This window comes from Rhinolophus ferrumequinum, chromosome 27, assembly GCF_004115265.2.
Source record: "Rhinolophus ferrumequinum isolate MPI-CBG mRhiFer1 chromosome 27, mRhiFer1_v1.p, whole genome shotgun sequence".
Lineage (NCBI taxonomy): Eukaryota > Metazoa > Chordata > Mammalia > Chiroptera > Rhinolophidae > Rhinolophus > Rhinolophus ferrumequinum.
Window position 1 is genome coordinate 25,703,099 of NC_046310.1, and position 24,343 is coordinate 25,727,441.

At 45.8% G+C, this 24,343-nt stretch overlaps 1 protein-coding gene and 1 long non-coding RNA gene across 4 annotated transcripts in view; one reads left to right on the plus strand and one right to left on the minus strand.

Moving 5' to 3' along the window:
* Nucleotides 1-9,163, minus strand: part of TRIM67 (tripartite motif containing 67) — a 46,668-nt gene extending 37,505 nt beyond the window's left edge. For all 3 annotated transcript variants that reach the window (XM_033099759.1, XM_033099758.1, XM_033099757.1), the window contains exon 1: nt 8,103-9,163. In XM_033099759.1, the coding sequence (XP_032955650.1) occupies nt 8,103-9,137 (1,035 nt within the window). In that variant the 5' untranslated portion in view covers nt 9,138-9,163. The remainder of the gene's footprint in view (nt 1-8,102) is intronic.
* A 1,150-nt stretch (nt 9,164-10,313) lies between these two features.
* On the plus strand, nt 10,314-13,586 carry LOC117018637 (uncharacterized). The gene is made up of 3 exons (XR_004422273.1): nt 10,314-10,647; nt 11,545-11,649; nt 13,178-13,586. It is a non-coding gene; the product is annotated as an uncharacterized LOC117018637 (long non-coding RNA).
* The last annotated feature ends 10,757 nt before the right edge of the window (nt 13,587-24,343 follow it).

The window sequence follows — 24,343 nt, forward strand, 5'->3', positions numbered from 1 at the left end:
ATGGAAACAAGAAGTCTTGAGGAGGTTAGCCATGATGTACACAAGGCAGAAATCACTCGAGGAACTATTTGAACTTTCATTTAATCCTCCTGTTGGAAGATAATTTTCTGGGTCTCTCAAATTTCTGCAAGTCTTGCCAATGAGGCACTGACTGCTCTTTTTCTGGACTATCTTTCATGGATGTTTGTGTAGACAGCGACCCAGGAAACCAGAGATGCTGCCTTCCTGTGGGCCAAGTGCCCATGCTTACTGCCCTTCGTAAAAGCTTCAGGCGCCCCAACTTTAGGATTCCTCTTCTGGAATGTAACCTACTGTGTGTGCTGGTATCATCTGGCCCTCATCATGTCGCCCTGTGGGACTGAGGCTCAAGGAACTGGCACAAACCTGCTGATACTCTGACTGTGGCTATTGCTGTGAGAAATAAACTGCTCTTCATCTCTGACCCAGGAGTTTCACGTCTTCTCTCGCATCCAGAAGCTGTGGCAGGTGAACTTGTTAGCATGTATAGAGGCTAAAATCTCTAGCCTCTCATGGTTCCTGACACATCCCCATCAGAGTCTCCGTGCTTTTAGTGTAACCTGACTCCCCCTCTGTGCATCTTCATACTCCCAAAAAGCTGCAGGTATGGCACCCTGTGAATAGGCAGGGCTGTGTCGGGGATGAACAATCATCAGTGAGAAGCTGCAAATACTTGTAAAGGAAACCATTTTGAAAGGCAATAATCACCGTCCAAAGCTGGTGGTATGTGGTGATGTTTCCATGGAGGATGTGAAATAGAATTAATGATCCAGCTGTGTAGACTAGGCATGGTCATTTTGGAGTCTCTTTATCGTATGGCATGGAAAGGGAGCAGTCCTATATTCCAGTGACGGGGAAGGTCCTCATTCCTTGATCTGAACATTTTCAAGCCGTCTTCAGTTTTTGTAATAGTGACTGAGCATGCTCAGGAGGAGGAGACTATATTAATAAGATTTTCCAGAGATTTTTTTATTCTTTTCAACTTTATTTAACTAGGCTACTTGTCTGTTTATTGATTAATCTATTTATTTCAAAACGGATTTAAGGCAGCTTGTAAGGGTCTATAGAATTCAAGAGTGCATAACTTAAAAAGAAAAACAAGAGTGGGGACATAAAATGGAGACAGAAATAAGGCTCAAAATCTATAACATAATTGCATCTATTATGTTTGCACCAAATATTTGGCTCTAAGCATTTTTGCAGCCAAAGAGAAAAGTAAAACCTGGTCAGTTTTTACACAATAATTTAAGGTGTCCGTTAGATTAAAAAAGGGAAACATTTGCACCACAGAAGTTCGGGTGAAGGAGGGGAGTGACAGCCACCACAGGAGAGTACAAAGTCCCACCAGGACCCTTCTTCCCTCCAGAACAAAAACCTTAAACCACTGGGGACAAACAGCAAATCCTGTCCCTCCTTATCACCACCCCAAACAAGGTGAAGATTGCCTGTGGCTAGAGGGAGTAAAAAAAAGAAAGATACCCTGTCTTTCTGGGGGATTTGCAGAAAACAGTCAAGGGCCCAGACCATTTGAGGCTTCCTACTTCTAGGGAAGGGGCAGGACAGCTGAGAAGATGCAGCGGAAAGCTGAGAGGGGCTAATCAGTTGACTTGATGCAACCAAGGAAAGAATCAGTGAACTTGAAGAGGGTCAATAGAAATTATGGAAACTGCAACACACAGAGAAAAAGAATAAAGAAAAAAGAACAGAGTATCTAAGAACTCAGGGACAATTTCAAATGTGGACAAAAAGTGTTCTGTAATAAAACCAACAAATCCAGTGACAGAAAATAAGCTCACAGGGTGATCTGATCATAAAATCCTAACCAGGCAGATGGTGATACGCAGTATCCCCCACAGGTAACAGGACTATTGTACGTATAGATCAACTAGAGAGCTTGCTAAAATGCAAATCCTGCGTGAACAGGACTGGCAGGTCTCAAGAGTTTGCATTTCCAGCAAGCTCCTGGGTGACGCTGCTGTCGTTCAGCAGACCACAAGTTGAGTCAGAAGGTCCTAGTTAGAGGTCAGCACATTTCATTTTCTGTAAAGGACCAGATAGTAAAAGTTTTCGGTTTTGCAGGCTACAGATCTCTGTTGCCACTACTGAACTCTTCCAAAAGCAACTGTAGCCACAAGTAGCCATAGGTAACTTGTAAACAGACTAGCATGGCTGTATCCCAGTAAAACTTTATTGACAAAACAGGCGTTGGGCGACAGTTTGTCCATCCTCTCCCTAGTCTGTCTCAGAGATTAAGAGATGGATCCCTGCTGGAACACTCCATGCTGTTGACAGCCACAGGGAAGGTCCCATCACCATGAATGTCTACCCACAAAGGACCGTCCCCTGCAGGCTAATAATAGAACACCTTAGCAAAGGAGGGGACACCACAGTGTACAGTATGAATATGTGGTTGGAAGGAGAGAGTGTCCTTTCACAATTTGTAAAGTCCTGCCCGATTCAAAACCCCAATATCTCTATCAGTAGTCTTCAAAAAGAAGATAAAAGCAAAAGGTTGAAAGATTCCACTTTCAAAACTCCAGGCTTTCACTAGGGTTGTGCATAGTTCCAGCCACATAGTCTGAGGGCCCTTGGGTTTCCACTTAGTACCACAGGGCTTCAAATCAGCAGCTGGTGTGCGGCAGTTAGTCGGGAGCTGCAGACCTCAGAGCCCTGGGAGATGTGTGCCAAGCCCTTCTTTCTACATAACTCTTTCTTTCCCCACCTCACCCCACCCCAAAGCGCCTTGGGTGGGCCCTGAAGTCTCAGTCTCCTCATTGGCTTTAAAATATAGAGGGGCTACTTGGTCAAGAGCTGTGCACATCAAACCAAGTTTTAAGGGAAGGCAGATCCCTAGTAGTTAAAAATATTAGGTTGGTGCAAAAGTAACTGCAGTTTAAAAGGTTAAAAATAAATGCAAAAACCGCAATTACTTTTGCACCAACATAATATAAAATCTAGATACTTGTGGTCATCCTCTAAAAAGTAGTTCTAACAATAATGTAAGGAAAATAGCAAACAACAACTACTAAAAACAGGACAATACACATATTGTTTCCCCCATGGTCCCTGTCTGCATGAATTTTTTATTATTTACATAATTTTGCTGTTGGGAGAAAAAATTGGTATAAATGTTATGGAAGGCAATTTGGCAACTTTAATCAAAGGTCTTAAAGCCAGATATCCTTTGATATAGCAAATCCATATTCAGAAATTTAAGGTAAGGAAAGAATTAAGAGTACAGGTTTAGATTTAACTAGAAAAAAATGGTTATAACAGCAAAAGACTGAAAACAACCTAAAGTCCAGCATGAGGGTGTTGATCAAATAAAATAGTAAATCCTTATCATGGAATGGCATGCAGCCATCAAAAATGATGTACATTAATTGACAGGAAAGATACGTTGTATTATTAAAGCAAAGGGGCAGCCGGTTAGCTGAGTTGGTTAGAGGCAGTGCTCTTAACAACAAGGTTGCCGGTTTGATCCCCACATGGGCCACTGTGAGCTGCGCCCTCCACAACTAGATTGAAACAACTACTTGGCTTGGAGCTGATGGGTCCTGGAAAAACACACTTAAAATAAGTAAAAGTTAAAAATAAAAAACAGCAAAAAAGACAGTTACAAATAAATACACAATAGAATTCTAGAGGGGAAAAAACTCTAAAATGTTAGAAATGTGTTTCTCTGCAAATTGGAATTTGGGGATGATATTTCTTTTTTACATTCCTACACATATAAATCTGATTCTTAACAATGAGCATCTGTTAATTGTGTTGTAAAGTAGTATAAATATTCAAATAAGTATACTTATCATGTATCATGGCTCAGCTATGATTACATGTTTAATCTTTGTCATTTATGTGTCATCTCTTTTAATGGAGGAAGTCTTTCGTCGGAGGCTTTACAGGCTAAAAACCTTTCCTTATCTCTGTTATGAAATAAGGTAGGACCAGGGACCCCTGACAGTGGCTCACCACATGGGAGTAACCTGCAGTCCTGGTGACCCCCGATCTCTAGGCCCGGCCATGTCCTTTGCTCTGTGACATGCTGACTCATTGGGAGCAGTGATTCTGGTGTATCAGTGAGGTTTGGCGTTAATATTCATCTATGCTTTAAGGTGCTCCAAGACTTCTGAAGAAGCGCTGCACACCTCAGTGCTGGAATCACCTTCTGCCCATTTTAATTCAGGGTCAGCTCTCTGCACCCAGCAGGAGTCACGGACTTTGTTGACATTCTGTGACATGTCACACTAGGGAAGAGATATGGCCCACAGTGACCCTTTCCCTCTGGTTCCAGGAAAATTAGAATTCCATAATCAGTAGGCAACAAGAGAAAGGCTCTTGCAGAAAGCGTCCCTTCCCTGTCCTACTCTTCCACAGCGTAGTTTCTTCACATCAGCTCTGTGAAATAATCAGTCCTCTCCCAGGAGAATCACCTAAAAATGTGTTTAGCTAAGACCTAAAGTTTTTATGCTCTTTTAAATAGGTGGTAATCAATCTTGTTTTAAAATAGATCTCAGCGTGACTTGTATGTCTCTTTACCTAAGAATCACTAATTAGATGGCAAGGTCCAGTCAGGCTAGAAAGGAAGTAAAGCAGGGCTGTGATAAAGATTCTGGGGGAAGGAATGCTGGGGAATGTTCTAGTTCTGGTCGTGTGACATGCTTTGCCATGGCTCCTAGGATGTTTAGGCGACAACAATCCAGAAACTTTAAGTTTTACTGAACGGATGCTGCCACGGTGGGATGAGAGTGTGTAATGGAGCATTGTAGCTCATCTGTGAAAAGTAGCCCCTCCCGGCTCACAGTGCCGGCCTACAGGCCTGCCCACCAAGCAACACCAAACACCCACCAGGGAGGGCTCCCTCCTTTAGCTCCTTTGATCGCTAGCCTCAGAACAAGCACTCAATAATTTCCCTTTCTGTAGAAAAACAGCACCTGCTGAAAGAGAGCAGCAGAACTTCTACTCATTCTTGAAAACAGGTTTTCAAAAACTATCTCAAAGCATTCCTTCTGGATTTAGGAAGATGTCTTAGTTTTTTGAAGCAGTGGCACAAAATATAAAATTAAGACACTAGACTCGGCATGCAGTCGAGCTCCGTGGACACATTCCAAGACCCCCAGTGGATGCCTGAAACCGCAGACATTACCGAACGCTGTATAGACTGTTTTCCCCTCTACATACACATCTATAGTAAAGTTTGATTTATAAATTAAGCACAGCAGGAGATTAAGACAATAACTAACAGTAAAATAGCACAATTATAACAATGTACTGTAATAAAAGTTATGTGAATGTGGCATTAGTAAGAAAAATCAAAGTGACTGGAACACAAGCTCTGTGACACCGCTCAGTGGATCTGATCACCGAGACGGCTACTAAGTGACTAACGGCTGGGCGGGCAGCACGTACGGTGTGGAGACGCTGGACGAAGGGTGACCCACCCCCTGGGTAGGACGCTACTCAGAATGGCGAGAAATGCCAAACTTATGAATTGTTTATTTCTGGAATTTTCCATTTAATATTTTCAGACCGCAGTTGACTGTGGGTCACTGAAACTGTGGAAAGTGAAACCACAGATGAGGGGGACTTCTGTGGTCATGTTTCCCAGATTACTGTCCCATGCTATTGAGCAAATATCACATGCGCTTTTCATATTTCCTCATAACTTTACATTGTTGGTTGAGGATAGATATTTTATAAAACAGCTGTTAACACCAAGTCAAGGATGATCAATGATTTTCCCTGCGTGATAACTCATTATCCAACTCACTTTTCCCCGTAAGAGGCTTGATCTCTTTGGAGATTGCAAACTCAACTTAGTTTGGTTTGCACTCTTTACTAAGTCTAAAGATTTAGATGACAACATCCAGAATTAGTTCTAGCCTCCTAGGCTGTGCAAATTTAGCAGCTGATGAAATCTGAATGTGAACCTACACTTCTTGTTTTGCTAATTGATCACCGCCTCTTTGCAAAAGATGTCTTTATTTGTAAAATGATGTCTTTTCACTCGAAAGATGAAATAAGCAAGGCAACTACAATTACTGTGAAGCAATATGCAACAAAACATCATATGAATGATAACTAACTCAAGGCAGAATTTCCTATTTTTTCAAAGCTGTATTAGGACTCCATATAAACAATACCAGAAGTTACCAGCTCATGTTTTCTCCAGGGAACCAAGTCACTGAGGTCAAATAAGCACTTTGCCCTGTAGCTTTCTTCAGGTCTAATGGTTTTAAGTATAAGAACTCTAGAAATAATAATAACATGTATTGGTTACTGTGCTGGAGGAGAAACATAGTATTATGTTCACTCCTTACAACAGTTATCTGAGTTAGGTATTATTATTCAGAGGGTTTCAAATTGTGCCTAAGGCTTACAGCGAGTGATTGACAAGTGCTGAGATTTGGGTCCAGGTCTGGTGACTGCACAGCAGACTTCCTCAGCAGAAGATAATTGTTTTGGGGGAGGTTTCCTGTGCACTGTAGGATGTTTAGCAGCGTCGCGGGCCTCTACCCACTAAATACTAGTAATACCCCCTAGGTATGACAACCCAAAATGTTTCCAGACATTGCCATATGTCCTGGAAGGGCAGTGAAATTGTCCCTAAATGAGAACCACTGCTCAAGAATTCCAGATTTAACTCCAGATTGCCCTTCTTCTGACCTACTATGCACATTTCCCCTCCGGGGGGGGTTACTAAAGTGTTCCTCTTCTGTTTTCTGATTTTTTATTTGAAAAATGTTACATTATAATACTAATGTGCGCATTGTACCAGATGAGATTATATAGTAACAGGATATAATAAATCTACAATAGGAATAGTTAGTCCCTCTCCTCTCATCTATGCCCCCCTCCTGGTCCATTTCCAATTGGATAATATGAGACAGCCACGGCAAATCGCTTTAATTTCCTGTGTTTTCCCTCCTCAACTAGAATACATACTTCCTGTTGGGTGATTTGGAGACTTCCGACTTCTTTGAGGTGTGAGAAGTTTACTGGAAAGAGGACACTGAATGATAAATGTACAAATTCGCAGATGCTAACTGGGGAACTAGGAAAAGGGACTCCAACTCTGTCAGGCCTGACTGGCTGACCTCAGGCGCCATAAGTCCAGTTGCTCAGCTTAGCCTTTGGATGGGCGATTAAGGTGAACATTCGTTAGAACTGACCCCACTCTTGCTTTGGGGCCATATCAAGGGCCTGACTTGATTGGCAGCCAGAGTTATAACGAGTTGCCTTTAGAAGCTGTTCCATTCCCACTTGGGAGGTGGCACCCCAGGCAAGTCTGTGGCAGCCTGCAGATGAAAGAGTGCGTGTCTGGCTCACTAAGTGCTAACTCTGCGGCTCCACCACATTCCCGCAGCTACTGTGGCAGAGTCCCAGTAAGAGAAGGTCTCTGGGGAAAAAGATGCTCCCGTTTTCAAAGGGCACACATACAAATTCTCAAACAGAGTGCATGAGGAATTGTATCTTCCCTTAGGCTAGGAGGCATTCTGGGGGTAGAAAGTGCGGGAGACTAGTTGAAAGAGTAGGAAAACGTCTGCTTTGGAAGCTGCTAGGAGTTCTGCTCTGGAGGCAATAGTACATCCCTTCACTGAGGGCTGGGATCCAATCCTTTCTGCAGTCAGAGAAGACTAACCAAAGGCCAAAGGCATCAGACACTTCCCGGCAGGCAGACGGCAACACTTGAACTTAAAAAAAATCTTTTTAGAGGGAAAAAGGGGCCCTGAATGCCATAAATCTGGAGGGGGCCATCAAGCTAAGTTAGCCAACTTTAGGAGTGAAAGAGCCCTGCTCCTGCATTCTGGGTGGGGGTTGCACCAGGTGATGGAGTCACAAAAGCTCTGCAGGGAGGGGACCTAGTATGTCATCTTTCCATGCCCTTCCCAACCTCAATATCCTGTTCAGAGTACCTGGAGTTCATTTCAGTGTTTGTCAAATGACTGATGAGGGAATGAGTGAATGACTGGGTGAATGAATGAAGTAATTGCTGCTTGACCCTCTGGACCGCCCTCTGCCAACTCTCCGTGAAGAGACCAAGAACACTTCCCCTCACACCCAAGCTCCCCGCGGGCGCTCACCTTGTGCTGTTTCCACATGGCTCCCAGCGGCTTCACCTCGTGCTTGCCGTGCCGGCCCTCCTCCAGGCACAGGTAGCACACCGGGGTTCGGCAGCTCACGCAGTACATACTGTAGTTCTCCATTTCGTGCTCCGGGCACGTAGGGAACTTGCGGGCTGCGCCGCCCCCTGCCGCTCCGGCTGCGGCGCCCCCAGGACTCTTGCAGCCGCCTGCTCCACTGGGGGCGCCCTGGGCCGCACCTGGGGACGCAGAGGTGGCCTCGGCGGGAGCCGGCGGCGGTGGCGGTTGCACCAGGCGATGCTTAGCGAAGGGTCCCCGGGATGGATGGCACTTGAGCTGGCAGGCAGTGCAGTAGAGCACATCGCACTGCTCACAAAGCGTGGCAGCCGGCTCCGGCGGGGTGCGGTCGCACAACTGGCAGATGGCCACGGCAGGGGCTGCGGACGCCCCCTGCACCGCTCCGCGGCCAAGCTGGTACCGCTGCACGATGGCCTCCAGCAGCCGGTTGCGCTGGAAGCCGCGCAAGCCGCGGTGGTCAAGGGAGGCGCTGCGGTGGCACTGCGGGCACGTGATGGAGCTGGAAGAAGAGGACAGAGAAGAGCAGGCGGCACCCCGGGCGGCGGCGGCCGAGGAGCCGGGCGGCGCGGGCACCATGGGCAGCACGCGAACCCCGTTGGGGGACTTGAGGCTCGGGGTGTAGGAGCCATAACCGCTGTCTGTCTCACTGTACAAGCTCAGCTTGTCCGCGTGGTCCCCGCCACCTCCCGCACCGCCGCCCAGGCCGCCAGCTGCGCTCCCGCCGCTGCAGGCCGGGCCAGCTGCTGCATCGTGGTCCGGAGGGGGCGCGGCGGCGGCGCCGGCGGGCAGCCCGGAGCCCCGGGGGTGCAGGAGAGGCTGGGGCAGGTGCTGCTCACCGTCCGGGGTCTGCACTGCGATCGTACGAGCGCAAGGCAGGCAAACGTTGTGGGAACAGGGCAAGATGATGGGCTCCCGAAACAGGGAGCCGCACACAGGGCACTTCAGCTCCTCCTCCATCGCTGCGCGGGCAGGGCAAGCTGCTCAGGTCCGGGGTGGAATGGCCCAAGCTCCGGAGACGGGCGCAGGGGAACAAGCGTGGTTAGCACCGGTGAAACTGGAGGCGGGGACAGCACACAGGCATGACTGCTACACAGCCCAGGGGCACGCCCCTCTTCTCTGTCCTGGGGCCACCGCCCTAAGAAAACTGGGAGCAGGAGAAGGGAGGGGCTCCTCACCTCCTGCCCGCGAGGCTCCTGCACCAGCGACTTCAACCTGCGGCCAGAGTCCCGAGCCGGTCGGCTGCCCTCGTGGTGGCCTGAGAGGCGCTGTAGGTGATGAATCAGCACTAGCGCCGCCCGCGGCTGCAGCGCGCACGTCCTCTGCACATCAGGACCAGCGGCCAGGCTGCCGTTCGCTGGCTGTCCTGCTTCAACCTCTCGGCTCCAGTGAGCCGTTGCCCAGGAGCCCCCTTTTACCTCTGCCCCGCCCCAATCGGGGCGATCTGTAGGTGAGAAGGCGGGTGAGCAGGCCGCGTGGCAGTGGGGCTGGGTTCAGCACCAGGAGGCGGCGGACAGCGCCCGGGAGCGGAAGGCGGAGCGCGAGCTCCTGGCCTGCGGACCCAGGGGCGGCCACTTGCCAGGTCGCTGCCCCGTGACTGTCTTGGCTGGGTGCGGCCGGCGGCCGGGAGACCTTCGCTTCCCCGGCGGCTGCTAGTGAGGGGCCGAACGCGCCCTGGGCTTTCTCCGCGCGGCCAGGATTGACCCGCTTCTCTGGTTCGCTGCCGCTGCTCCTGCGGCGCATCTGACCTTGGCCGCGCGACGCCGCAGCCGGCGGGCGGAGGGCGAGCACCGGGCTGGCTCTGGGATCCCCTCCCCGTCTTCCTCCCGCCGCCGCGCGCCGAGGAGTTGTAATTTCCAGAGCAGAGAGTGGTGGGGGGAGCGGCGGGAGGAGGCGTCAGCTCAGCAAATAAGGGCTCGCCTCTTGCTGCTAGGGAAATCGAGGGGCAATTTTAAGGGTTTCGCAGAGAGGATCATTATTAACAACAATCTATTATCGGGATGGAGTGCATGTTGAAGTAGTACAACGCCCTGCCCCGCCCACCTATGCCATCACCTCCCCTGCCCATTCCCGGGCCCCCACCTACCGCCACCAAGGGGTAAAAGCAGGGACTTGAAAAGCCAGTTGTTTACAAATGGGTAGGGAGCATGGTTTGAGAGTCGCTTCCTGAACCTGTGATAGAGCAAAAAACGCAAGTCACAAAATGTCGGACACCCGAAGTCAAAGGGTGAGGTTTTATTACGGATTGAACCACAAGCCATTTTGTCTCTTCGTTTCACAGGAGTGCCCCTCCGCGGCTGATGTCAGTCGTCTATACAGACTGAGCGAGGACACCGGATGGGATTTACAAAATGCGACTTCCTGGCGGAACGCGACGACGCGCCACTTTAGGCCCCTTGGCCCTGGGCACCGCGCGCCCGGGACCAGCCCTACCCGCTGCCAACCCGGTGGGAAGTCGGCGAGCGGAGAGGTTAGTTCTCTGAATGGGGAATATCTCCACGCTCTGCAACGCCAGCGGGCGCCGCGGGAACAGCCTCCCGCCCGCGCGTGTCCCTGGCTGCCTTGTCTGCGCGGCTGTTCTTCCCTCCGCCGCCTCGAGAAGGACGGGTGGGCGAGACGAGGGCCTCGCGGGAGAGACAGGCAGAAGGAAGGGCTCGCGGCGCAGCCTACGGAGTGTCAGGCTGGCGTGAAACAGACACACATTAGGAAACTATTTGTTTAAAAACGAAATGAATACTGAAGTCACGCCTCCCCCCACCCCACCCCGTTCTCCGGTTCTCCATTACTCCAAACAAAGGCAGGACCCGCACGGCGGAGCACGGCGAGCGCGCTCAGCATCTGCCAGCCGTGGTGGGAGGGAGCCGCGCCGGCTGCCGGGTCACTGCAGGAGAAAGCCGCAGCCCCGGCTACGGGTCGGTGCCCAGGGGCCAGGGACCTCCCGCAGGTCGACCACCGGGGGAGGGGCGTGGTGTTGCACTCCAGACTGCAGCCAGTGTGGCCAGAAAGCTGGGAGTCAGGACTCCGGGGTGGGAATCTCGCCCCACCCCAGGAGCTTCCTTAAGCTTTCCTAGTCCCCGTCGTGCATCTGCCAAAGGAGTATTATAATACTCAAGTGTGAGAAGTAAATGAAGCAAACACAGATTGCATATCAGACTTCCTGCTTTATAATCCTATCTCTTCAGTTCAGTTTGCCCACTGATGAGCAGTTTGTCTTAAAGTTGAAGAGCAGACCAACCTAGTGCCAGACAGAGCCCCAAGAGTTCAGGGTCCCCTTCAGCTGCAGGGAGCTTAGAGCAATACTTCCACCAGGGGTCAATGTCTCCAGGTGGGAGATGATGACAATCTTGTCCTAACTGGCCTCCTATAGATAAAGGCAGGATCAGGAGCTGGACCTGCTTGCGACGCTGGGAGAAGCCTTCAGGAAAGTGGCGGCTGTTTTGCTACCGTGTCCTATCCGAGGTGCTGGGCACAGGTAGGTATAGGTAGGTCTATGACTGCATGCCCTCAAAGATGCATTTCTTGTGATTCTGACAGTATCATCACTCACCCCAGCCCAGCCCAGCCTCCTGGTGACTACAAGGAAGTAACTACCCCTTCCGGTTCTACTGTGAACGGGCCTGCCCGGACTAGTCACGTGCCTGAGACCCAGTCTGCTTTGTCATTTTCAGACCAAGGGAAACTGCGTGGGGGTGGGGATGGGAGACCACCGAGAAGAATAAATCTTTCCCTGAACAGGACGACCTACAATTCCAGCAACTGTGAAGCTGAGCATGACTTTGTTTCCTGTGCGGAGGCAGCACATCTGATCCCGCACAGTTCTCCACCTTTGTAGTTCCCACACGCGCTCCATCCCCACCACCCAATTCCATGACCAGAACCAGCTTAGCCTTGGACTGCACTGCGGCTAAGACGGTGCTCACTTGGGGCACTGGCCTCCTACAACTGCTTTGTGCGAGCTGAGGTTTCACAGCCCTTCCAACACTGAGCTGTACATAACCCTCAATAACAATTGTCAACATCGTCTAGGAACAGGCCTGCTTCCGCCCCAACTGTGAACTGTTTGTATACAGAACAGTCATTTTATTTCTCTGATCCTTGGTTTTTTTCTATCACAAAATTTAAGGATAGAATTCATTGAACTTTAAATTTTGTTTTCATTCTAAAAGTCTCTGTATGTTATAATAGTTTTTAAGAATGATCTGAGAATATCCCACTTAATCAAAAAATTTGATGTCAAAATTGAATGACATCCATTTGTTTCAAGTCCCTAGTATATTATTAAAAGCTGGGCCGCGCAGAGAGCGAGGCAAGTAATAATATTTGCATTGCAGCACTTGACAGTGTGTCCTGGTCTGTTCAGGCTGCTGTAACAAAAATATAATAGACTGGGTGGCTTAACAACAGAACTTACTTCTCACAGTTCTAGAGGCTGGGAAACGTGATGTCAAGGCACGGTAGATCCTGTGGTTGGTGACAATGTCCGTCCCCGTTTGTGGTTAGCCGCCTTCTCAGGCCTTCTCATTGAATCCTTAGGGGGTCAGGAAAAGGGGAGAGCAGGCTTTCATGTCGCTGCTTGTAAGGTCACTGATTCCACTCAAGAGGGCTCCATCCTCATGACCTAAATATGTCCCAAAGGCCCCCTCCTAATACTGCCACGTTGGGAATTAGAGTTTTAATATGTGAATTTGGGGGGACACAACATTCAGTCCACAGCACACTGTAAAATTACTTCTCATATGTTACCTCATTTAATCCTAACTACATTTGACCCTAGAAAATGCACCACATTTCCTCAGCTTATAATGTACGTGCTTTCACTTTTTAATGTCACCGAAGTCAGGCACTAACATCAAAAAGTGAAAGTCTGTACATTATACTTACGATGATTGACACATACTGCTCCTCGTCCCACCCCTATCTTGAAAATTTCTCATTAAATAGATGCTGCATCTCACAATAACTGAAAATCATGGAAATATTTTATTATTTCCATCTTACAGACAAGGAAACTGAGATGAGGAAACTCAACTTGCAATGGTGGACCTAGAACTGGTCTGAATTTAAGTTGAAAGCATTTTTCTTTAAGTCGCAGTTGCCACTGGGGACTTCCGTCTCAGCTCTGAGTGGACAGCAGGGGAGCTCAGGAACGCAGATGTGCCATGCTCTCTGTCCTCACCCAGGGCTGTTGGACGTGCGATTCTCTCTGCCTTCCCAGGCTTCCCTCAGCCTCCATGGTAGGAGCATTTCTAGAATGTTCCTGGAAGCTCCCTGGATTAGCCGTCTGTAGCCCGACTGGCACCCGGAATTTTTATTTGTGTATCTCTCCGCTCCAGACAGGAAGCCCCTCAAGGATTGAGATCATGTTGTCTTGTTCCCCATGTTGTGTTTCCTCTGCCACTGCCTGCCTCCTACTCAAGAGTCTGGATGGGTCCCTAACCCAGAAGTTATCCGTGTTTGTGGACCAACTGACCGGCTGTAAGCTCAAGAATACCCACTCCCATTACCTTCCCTGAAAAGCACAGCTCTGATGGAAAGAATTTTTTTCTTCTCTGTAGAAAGTATCAATAGGTCCACATGGAAATCTTTTTTTAATTCTTAGGTTCAAATAGGTTATTTTGCTTTTGTTCTTTGGTGTGTGTGTGTGTGTGTGTGTGTGTGTGTGTGTGTGTGTGTGTGTGTTCTCTCATCACAGTTTACTTACTCTTGATCTTCTTAGTGTTTAACTTTATTATTTCTACTTGGTTCTCTCTCCCTTAGTCATCACCATCTCTATTCTAAACTACTTATGAATCTCAGTAAGATGATCCAATATTTAATTTAAATTCAATATTAACTTAAATATTTAAATATTTACTTTCTGTCCCTCTAATGTCCTCCCAGTTACTCCGTTTTCCATGACCCCTCGTTTAAAAACATAGAAGCATTTGGACACATCTGAACAATACACTAGTAATTAAAACTCCACAATGCATTCTTGTCAAGGCAGAGAAAAACACTCTGCCGTGAGTTCCTTTGTGCTCCAGGAGAGTTTTTATGCTTAAGGGTCTCCGATACACTTAAGAGGCAGAATAATGTTACCTCTCCTCCTCAAAAAAAAAAAAAAAAAAGCTCAAATAAGTTAAATTATTTACTCCAACTAACACAGTAAATTACAAGTAAAACAATCAATCTGCTTTGCCTTTTGAATTTCAAGTGTGAAATAGAACGGCATTTTAGGCTTTATCATCTAAAAATAGATGCTGTAATCTCAAGCATAAGAATCTCTGAAACAAATTTTTAAATGAAAGCTTATGATATTTTTCTCTTAAGTTACTTTTGTTTGTTTTTACAGTGGAGGAGGATCCAGTAAATTTAATAAAATGTACAGCATAGGAACCATAGGGTCTGAAGTAGTTTGCATTTTATTAGAAGACAGTGGCCCCATCCACCTCTATGCGCAGCACAGCAAGGCTCCTTTGTGGAAAAGTTAATGAGGAACAATTATCACTAGCAACACAAAGCATCCTCTCCAGGGTGTGCAACTGGCTTCTTTTCCAGAAGACATATTCTGTAGAAGAATCTTAAAATCCAGGCACTTTCCCCTTCAGACGTCCTTGATTAGTGCTTACCAATTTTCTGTTTTAACTTTTTGAATACCAAATAATGACCTCTCCTTTCTAATTCTGAGACTCTTCTTTATAGACCAGGAGACCTGGTCTTGAAAACCTGCCCTTCCCTCACTGCATCTTTTGTGGGAAAAAGGGTTTAGAATCCAACGTCAAATGAAGCAAATCAATTCCAGTTTACAGGACTCTTTCTATACCCAGGGTATCTTTGTAATGCATGGCAATTAAGATTATTACCACAAAAGCAATTTGGGTTTCAAATACTTCCTCATGGTTACAAATTTCAGCAGCCATGACAATTTAACAGTAACTGTAGTTACATGTGGATTTTCGACTGTACGGGAGGTCGGCACTCCTAACCTCCATGTCGTTCAATAGTCAGCTGTACTTTATGTTGCATGGCACCTGTTCGTATATGTCCCCTAATCTGATACTTCCTGCAACACCGACTGGCCTGGGAGATGGTGACATTGACGGATGGGCCTTGACCCCCAATGTGGGTTCTCACCAGTCATGCTAACACAACTTGGTCCCCAAAGTAGGCACAATTGATTTTTCCAACAGTGGGCAACTGACCAGGTTGGGCCAATCAGAAACTTTTCCTCCTGGAATATTAAATTGGAACCCAAAGAAAGAGTCTGGATGGGTCCCTAACCCAGAAGTTAAGAAGCTGTTATAGTCTTAGAAAAAGCAAAAGAAGCAGAGTGAAGAATAAGACAGAAGTGCAGACACAGACGGCTCCCGACTGCCTGTGCCTGAGACCCAGCTTCAATCCTGCCCTTGGGTTCCATAAAACACCCCCTTACCCTTATGACATCATGATACCCTGACTTTCAGAAAAGATAGGGGTTCAGAAGGAGTTGAGAAGGTTAAGACTGGGCTGAGCCACCTGCCTGCTGAAATGATTAAGCTCCTGCCCTCATGTAGTTGGATACTCTCGTCACCTCTGTCTGGATGTTGGCATTTTTCTTCTCTCAGCCTGTTTCTATTGGATTCTGGCCTTGACTCTTCATTGGTTTTGCTCTTTTCATTCTTGAATGCAGTTTTCTTCCCATAGCTTGACCTTTTCAGTCTGTTAAGCTTCACCTCCCTCTTGTTTTCACTCTAACCACCAACTCTGATGGGCCATTGACTTCCCTTGGTTGGACTCCCTGCTTCCTCTCCTTGACCACAGCAGAAGCCATGGCTCCATGATGTCCTGATTCTCGCCACTCAATACTCTCTGAGACAGAAAATCGATGGGATGTACTTGGATGTGTTAGGAAGAAGTTAGAACATGTAGGAGGAGGAGGAGGGGTTGGAGGGGACCCACAGTGACTACAGAGAAAGTTCATAACTAGCTTTGATTAACTACCTCCAGCCATGTCTCTGTTTTTACAACAGATGACAAAAGGTGGTCTGGAGCAAGATAAGGATCTGAGTCGATAGACCTCCACCCATCTTAGGAGGTCACGCCCTCCCTTGGAAGAGCATGCACCACTTTTTCCTCCAAATCAACATGTAACTCCCTCACCCCACCTGGCAAACTATAAATCCTCAGAACAAGGTTCTCTCTCTCTGGCCCTCGGCCTTTCTTGCCCCCTCCTCCCCACCTCAGCTAGGCCCATTCTCTTCCCTGAGAACAACGTATCATTAATACCAGGGACCTAGGTCTTATTCTCTCTCTCTCTCTCTCTCTCTCTCTCTTTCTCTCTCCACCTTGGCTAGGCCCGTCCTCTTCCCTGAGAATGTATCACTAATAAACCCTGCTTGCATATTACTTAGCTTGCTGACCTTTGATTCTTCACTGCATCGGCAAGAACAAGTGTGTCAGCAAGAAGAACTAAGACTCCCATAACAGAAGTACCTAAAAGTCCAGTAGCTTCCCATATTAAAACAAAGGGCAAACCCCTATGGTTTGTACACTGTAAAGTGCCATACATGGGATAACAAGTTGGTTACTTGGTGGAAATAACAGAGATCAGAGAAAAAGTTGTGGAATATTGTGTAGAAGTACTTTTAAATTCTTATGGCTTTATTCACCCACCTCCCCTGCAAGGTTACCACCAAGGGGAGGGGACATGTTGGCCCCAGGCAGGGCATCTCTATGGTAAAGTCGAAAGACCACTTAAACCCATGTCACTATCTGATTCACTAGCTCAAAGCATTACTTTATGACAGGGAAGTCACTCACACTTAAGTGGACTATGGTTTCTTAACATCAATCGTATTTGACCTATTTCTATCTAAGGATCCCTGGGCTTGGGTAGAAATGTGGCAAACTTCCTGGGTTCTGAGACAGGGTGGAGGCTAGGAATGTGCAACTTGGAGCTGAACTACATGGTGGGCATCCTGGCTCGAGCTGGGAAAACTTTGGAGAGATGCTCAATCCCCCAGAGACTGGGATTCCTCAGCTGTAAAATGGAGATAATACCAATATGTGCTATGTACCTCAAAGAGCTGGGGCTCCGACAAAACACATAGAAAATATTAAGAGAAGTGGGAGGTATGTAGTACTCAACAAACATTTGGTATTATAACGTATTTTTCTGCCCCTCAGCGCATGTTGTATCACCAATTCTCAGTACATAGTAGGGAATAAGTGAATTGCAAATAGACTATTTTGGCGGGGGTGTAGGGCTGTATTTGAGGATAGTGGGGAAAGTGAGCTACATATCTTGCATGAGTGAGAAGAACTATTAGAACCGATCTATCAGGAAGTGGGCACAGCGCTAGGAAGAATACGATCTCTGCTCCAGCGGAGCTTAATATCTGAGGCAGACATCACAGTCAAAGCAAAGCAAACATAGAAGCAATGTTTTTAAACAAGGAAACAAGCGTTTTTAAAATAGAGAACAAGCGTTTTTAAAAACAAGGAAACAAAGAGAGACTTTTAAATATTTATACCATGTGTAGATTAAAGGTTAAGAGCATTGATTTTAAAGCTTTTGGTGAAACAATGCTAAATAAAGAAATTATGACCAATTAATACTTATATATCTTTTATATACAGGTAACTGGATACCATTTTGATATATTAATCAAAATAGCCTCAGTAATTTTTCAATAGTTTTTATTTTCAATCATTTCTCTTTATCTCAATATCCTCTTATTGAAACTCTATACCCATTGCAAAGGGATGATTGTCATAGCAGAATCAGAGAGAAAGAAGACAGTTAATCTTGGCTTATGATTCCCAAATAACGTTTTTGAACTCATGGCAAAGACAATATTTTAAGAGAAAAACTTTAATTTTCAAATTTTGAGTATAAAAAATTCTGAGGTCTAAATAACTCAGTTCACATAATTTTTGTCATAAATCAGAGTTTTAGAAGACTATAAGATCAGTTAGAATCTGTTTTTCCTGCCTCAGGAAAAAACCCAAAACCTAACAAACAAAACACTCCTTAGGAGAAGAGAAAACAAGCTAAAAGGCAAACTGGAGAGCTGAGCTCTCGGTATGTCATTAGGAGGGCATCACATATCCTTTTCCTCACCCTGGCCCTGCCGGAGGGATAAAGGATGATACACTTCATGAGGTCAGGGAACGTGAAAGCAGAGGGAACCAAAGCCTTAATTTCTGGGTGTAGAATGAAAGCCACAAGCTTCATGGAGAGCCCCAATGGGTGAAAAGGCAACAGGACTGAAATGCTAACATGTTGTGTCTAGACAGACATGCCAGCTGGGTATCTACACTTCCCACAAGCGCTCCAGAAGCACCAGCATGGGGTGTGTGTGTGTGTGTGTGGCTTATTGTGACTCAGAATTAGCCAGACAACTAGCAAACCTAGAGTGGCCATTTAGTCAGAATCTACAAGAACTTTATGACCAGAAAGCCGAATGAAAACCAGATATCTCAACAGATTTCAACATGTGTGAGGATGACAGCACATGAGACTTGATGCTTAGTCCCCCTACGCAGACACACACTCACAACAAGCTCTCCAGAGCTCAAGTTAACCCCAGGAGGGAGATGAGGAAAGGGTGAAGGTGTTTGCCTGGAAATGAGTGAGAGAACATTTAATTGAGATAAAATATATTCCCATCATGTAGCAGAATGCTGGCTGAAAGAGAAACTAAATTCACTTACAGAGACAATAAACAAGTTACATTTCTGTTCCCCTAAGTTTTTGGAATGAGATTCATATACTTCTTAATTTAATCACCATAAGAACCCTGTGACGTGGAATTATGACCACACCACTTCACAGATGAGAAGGTAAAAGATGGGAAACATTAAGCAACTGCTCAAACAGGCTTGGCCATTCAGCGGTGGGACCGAAAAGTAACCCACATGTTCTGATTTCATATCATCATTTATTTGAAAGTGTTTGAGGAACCTGCCATGTGCCAGGCACTCTTAGTGAAGAAGACAGACAGTGTCTTATCCATAGAATTTTTCAGGCCAAGCAGGGAGACAGAAATGTAAGATGTGTAACAGACATCATCTGGGGGCTTTTTTGCCCCTTGAAATCTAAATACTTTGGTTCAAATTGGTGATTCCACATCTTTTGAAAGCCCAAATTTCTTAATAGAGTTTTTAAGAACTCACAGGGTGCTGGCATTAATATCATTTCTGCCTATAGCCATCTGCTACCACACAAGTCATTTCTGTTCTTTACTTATGTCAAATTGGACATGACACCCGCTCTTCTTGAGTTTCCTAAATGCCTCCTCTCCCATCTCTCCAGCTCTGAGCTAATAGTTTGACTCAAGACTTGTGTTTTAGGGGCCTGTGCTTTGTTGATCTGGCTGAACTTCTACTCTGAACTTCTGTCCTGCTCAGTTGAGTCAAAATCTGAGCTGCGGTGCCTTGACCCTGCTCCTCTTATTTCATGTGAACAAGTTGCCCAGCTTACCAAAGAGTCTTCTAGTGTGTTATATGGTTCTAAAAGCTGTAGGACAAAGTCAAATGATCTAACATACATGTAATTGGAGTTGTAGGAGGAAAAGAGAGAGACAGCAGACTGCGATAACTTAAAGGTATATATTGTAAACCTTAGGGCAATCACTAACATAAAATACAATGGAATAGCCAAGTCAACAGTGAAGGTAAATGCAATCACTTTTAAAATTCTCAATTCAAAAGAAGACAATAAAAGAGAAAAAAGGATCAAAGAGCAGATGGGACAAATAAAAACAAACAGCAAGATGGTAGATTTAACTTCTGTCATATTAACAAGTCCATTAAATGTCACTTTGAAAAAGAGTTTGGCAGTTACTCATAAGTTAAACACAATATATTATACAATCTACACTTAGATATTTACCAAGAGAAATAAAAATATATGTCTACACAAAGACTTTTATGCAAATGTTCAGAACAGCCTTATCCATCATTGCCAACAACTGAATACCGTCCAAACATACATCAACAGGTGGACAGGTAAGTCACAATACATACGTACAATGGAATATTACTCCGCAATAACAATGACTACTAATACACGCAGCAACACAAAATGTCAAAAACATTATGTTAAGTGAAATGAATCAGACACAAAGACTATCTATTCTAAGTCCCATTTATATGACATTCTAGAAAAGGTAAAAAAATGTTGGGAATAGAAAACAAGTAGTTCAGGAACCTGGGATGGAGAAAGAGCCTTGGACATAGAGGGACTTAGGGGAACTCTGGGAGTAACGGAAATGCTCTCTGTGTTGGTTGTGATGGTGATGGTGTGCATGACCAAATAAATTATCGAAACTTACTGAGCTGACCACTTAAAAGTGCTGAATTTGTTTTAGGAAGTTATGCCTGTATTAGTTTTCTATGCTGTAAGACATCCTTTACAGTTTAGCATCTGAAAACACAGTTGAGCTCACAGTTCGGTAAGTCGAAGTCTGGTGTCCTGGGGCTGGATTCTCAGTGCAGCCAACTAAGGGGTCAGTCCGGCTGACTTCTTGTCTGGATGTTCTGGAGAAGAATCTGCTTGCAAACTCATTTTTGTCACTGACAGAATTTAGTTCCTTGTGACAGCATTTCTTTGCTGGCTGTCAGCTGGGTCAGCCCTCGGTTTCTAGAGGCCACCTGTATTCCTTCCCAAGTGGCTCTCTCCGTCTTCAAGCCAGCAAAGGTATGTTGAATGTCTGACTTCCTCCTCTGCGACAAGCCAGAAGATGCTCCCTGCTTTAAAGGGCTCATGTGAAAAGGACGAGCCCACCTGGATGATGTCCTGACTTTGTGGACAACTGTGCTGCATAACGTAACGTGAGTACAGGAGTAAGGTGCACTGTACACGACCCTGGGGATTATGTGCGGCAAAGGAATTCTGCCTGACACAATGCTTGAATGAATCTTCCTTTAAAAATTAAATTTCATGTAATTATACATTTAAAATGTTGCCTTTTGAAAAGGATAAAATTATTTAAATTTGGGACTGTCCCAGAATATCTGGGATATATTGTTGCCATATGATCTGGTTATTTTCCTGCTACATATGTTAGGATATGACAGAGAGGGATTAAGCTAACATTTTTTGAATGCCTACCATGTACCAGACACATGCTAGACATTTTGCATAAATAAAGCATCAAAGGGCCGTCGATTCAAAGGAAATGATGGAGTGGGGATGAAGGGGGCTGGGAGGTGACACAATTTCCAATGCACAGAATTGGAGGAATGGAGATGTCAGATTGCAAAGCTGGGTCATTCTGGGATTCTGTTCCCAACAAGGCAGAGAAGAATGGGACCAAAATGGAGGGGTGATAGTGATAAAGCCATAAAGAGCCCACACTTAGGTGTCTCAAGCAGGGCTTCCCCGTGCGAATGTCGTGAATAGGTTAGAGGTGTCAGGGGCCAGGGGCAGCCAGAGCAGCCTCCTCTGTTCATCCTTTTGATCCATACCAATGTCATCATTTAAAAAATGTGCTATCAGGTAAAAAAGAAAAGTTCGAGAAACACTGGTCTGGGGTGCAAGACAAAGCTCCTGCAGAAGTGAGACAGAAAACAAAGGACCCAGCAGAACAGAATCTGCCCCATAAGGAAGGGTTCTAGGGTGGGGATCTGCCCTTTAATCCCACAGAATTACTTGGCACATCTGTGTGTGTGTGTGTGTGTGTGTGTGTTTGTGTGTGTGTGTGTATCAGATTTTTAAAAATAATTTTTTTAGTTTTCAATTATAGTTGATATACAATATTGTATTAGTTTCAGGTGTACAACATGGTGTTGAGTCATTTATGTACCTTATGAGGTGATCACCCTGATAAGTCTAGTACCCATCTGACACCATATGTGATTATTACAATATTACTGACTATATTCTCTGTGCTGTATTTTACATCCTCGCATGACTATTTTGTAGCAATCAATTTGTACTTCTTAATCCCTTTCCCTTTTTCACCCACTTTCCCAACTCCCCTCCCATCTGGCAACCATCAAAATGTTCTCTGCATCTATGAGTTTGTTTCTATTTTGTTTGTTTATTTTGTTCTTTAGATTCCACATATATCTGAAATCATATGGCATTTGTCTTTCCTGTCTTATTCTACTCAGCACAATACCCTCTAGGTCCATCCATGTTGTTGCAGATGGCAAGATTTCACTCCTTTTATGGCTGAGTAATATTCCATTGTATATATGTACCACCTACTTTTTATCCATTTACTTATTGATGGACACCCAGATTGCCTCCATATCTTTGCCATTGTAAACAATGCTGCAATGAACATATGGACATGTGAACAACATTTCCTTGAAGTAGCATTTTGGGTTTCTACAGATAAATATCCAGAAGTGGGATTACTGGGTTCTTCTCTGTCTCTTCTTATAGCCTTTTTTTTAAAGTCTATTTTGTCTGGTATAAATATTGCTACCCCAGATTTGTTTTTCATTTCCATGAAATATTTTTTCATCCCTTTACTTTCAGTCTGTATGTCTTTTGATCTGAAGTGGATCTTTCTAGTTTAGTTATTGTATTTTTCATTTCTGACTGGTTCTTTTTTATGTTTTCTATCTCCATTTTTATGTTTCCTACCTCTTTGTTGAAGTTCTCCCTGAGATCATCGAGCATCCTTATAACCACTGTTTTGAACTCTGCATATAGTAGATTACTTACCTCCATTTTGTTTAGTTGTTTTTTACGGAGCTTTATTCTGTTCTTTCATTTAGGACATGTTTCTTTGACTTCCCATTTTGGCTGCCTCCCTGTGTTTGCTTCCATGTATTAGGTAAGGCTGCTATGTCTTCTGGTTTTAGTAGAGTGGCCTTATGTAGTAGGTATGCTGTGGGGTTCAGTGGTGCTATCTCCCTGGTCACCTGTGCTTGGTGCTCCAGGTGTGCCCCTTGTGTGTATTGTGTGTGCCTTTCTGTTGTAGTTGAGCCTTGGTTGCTGTTTGTATGTCAGTGGGAGGTATTGACCCGTGGGCTGATTGGTTGTGAGGACTGGCCATGACCAAAGTGGAGGAGCTGTTGTGCAGGGGTTGAATCTACAGAGCAGGATTCACTTTAGCAGGGCTCTGGTTCCTGTGCAGTCTGCCCTTTGGGTGCTTCATTTGTGAAGGTGGCTGTGTGGTGCTCTGGTGTGGTCTGAAGCTGGTCACTGGGTGTATTGGTTCTGGGGCTTCTTGGGATGGCTGTGTTGCAGGTCAAGCCCAAACACTGTACCCTACCTGGAGCCACTTGGTATGAGCTACAAAGTGATCTAACGATTGTTGCTACTTGTGCTGGACTTGGAGGTGCCTGGGAGAGGTTAAGCTATGCACTGAGGCCAGCTGCTGCTAATGCTGACCTTGTGTCTGCTCAGTAAGTACAAGGCATGCCGAGGACAGATGCTGCTTGTTTTGGGGTTTGTGAACCTTTGACAGATTTTAGGAAAGTCTGCAGCATAAGCTAAGACAGGCCATTTTTATGAAAAGCCACTGGAAATGGCGAGGGTGAGCTCACAGATTTGGTGGGGCAGGTTCTCAAGGAATCACCAGGGTGGGGCAAATGGTGTTAGCCAGGTTGATAGAGACTCAGATATGGCGGCTACCCACATCTGCACGCCACGAGAGTGGAGGGCCCAACAAAAGAACAAAATGGCACCTGCCCAGACAGAGCTGCCCTTCCAGCTCTTGCTCTGAAGCCAGAAAACTCAGTTTCTCTCCACATTTCTGGTGACTTTTGAGCCGCTGCCCCAGTGCTGGAGCTCAGAGCAAGTGAGTCCATCAGCAAGTAAATCCATTTGTGGGCCCTTTAAGGGGAATGCCTGAGACTCCAGCCACCCTCCAGCTCACTGAGCCATAATCTCCACTGGTTTACACAGCCAGGAATTATGGGGACTTCTCTCTCTGGCACTGAGACCCTGGGATGGGGAGCCTGGTGTGGGGCAGGGACTTCTCGCTCCTCAGGAGGGGACTTTGCAGCTGAGATATCCCTTCTGATTTTTAACCACAACATGTGGGTGTGGGACCAGACTGTTTTGCATCTCTGCTCCTCCTATAGTCTTGACATGGCTTCTTCTGGATGTCTGTAGTTGTAGGGCTTCTGTTCAGCTAGGCTTCAGGTGGTTCTCAGTGGTGGTTGTTCTGTAGTTTAGTTGTAATTTTGATGTTGTTGTGTGAGGAGGTGAACACAGTGTTCACCTACTCTGCCACCTTAAC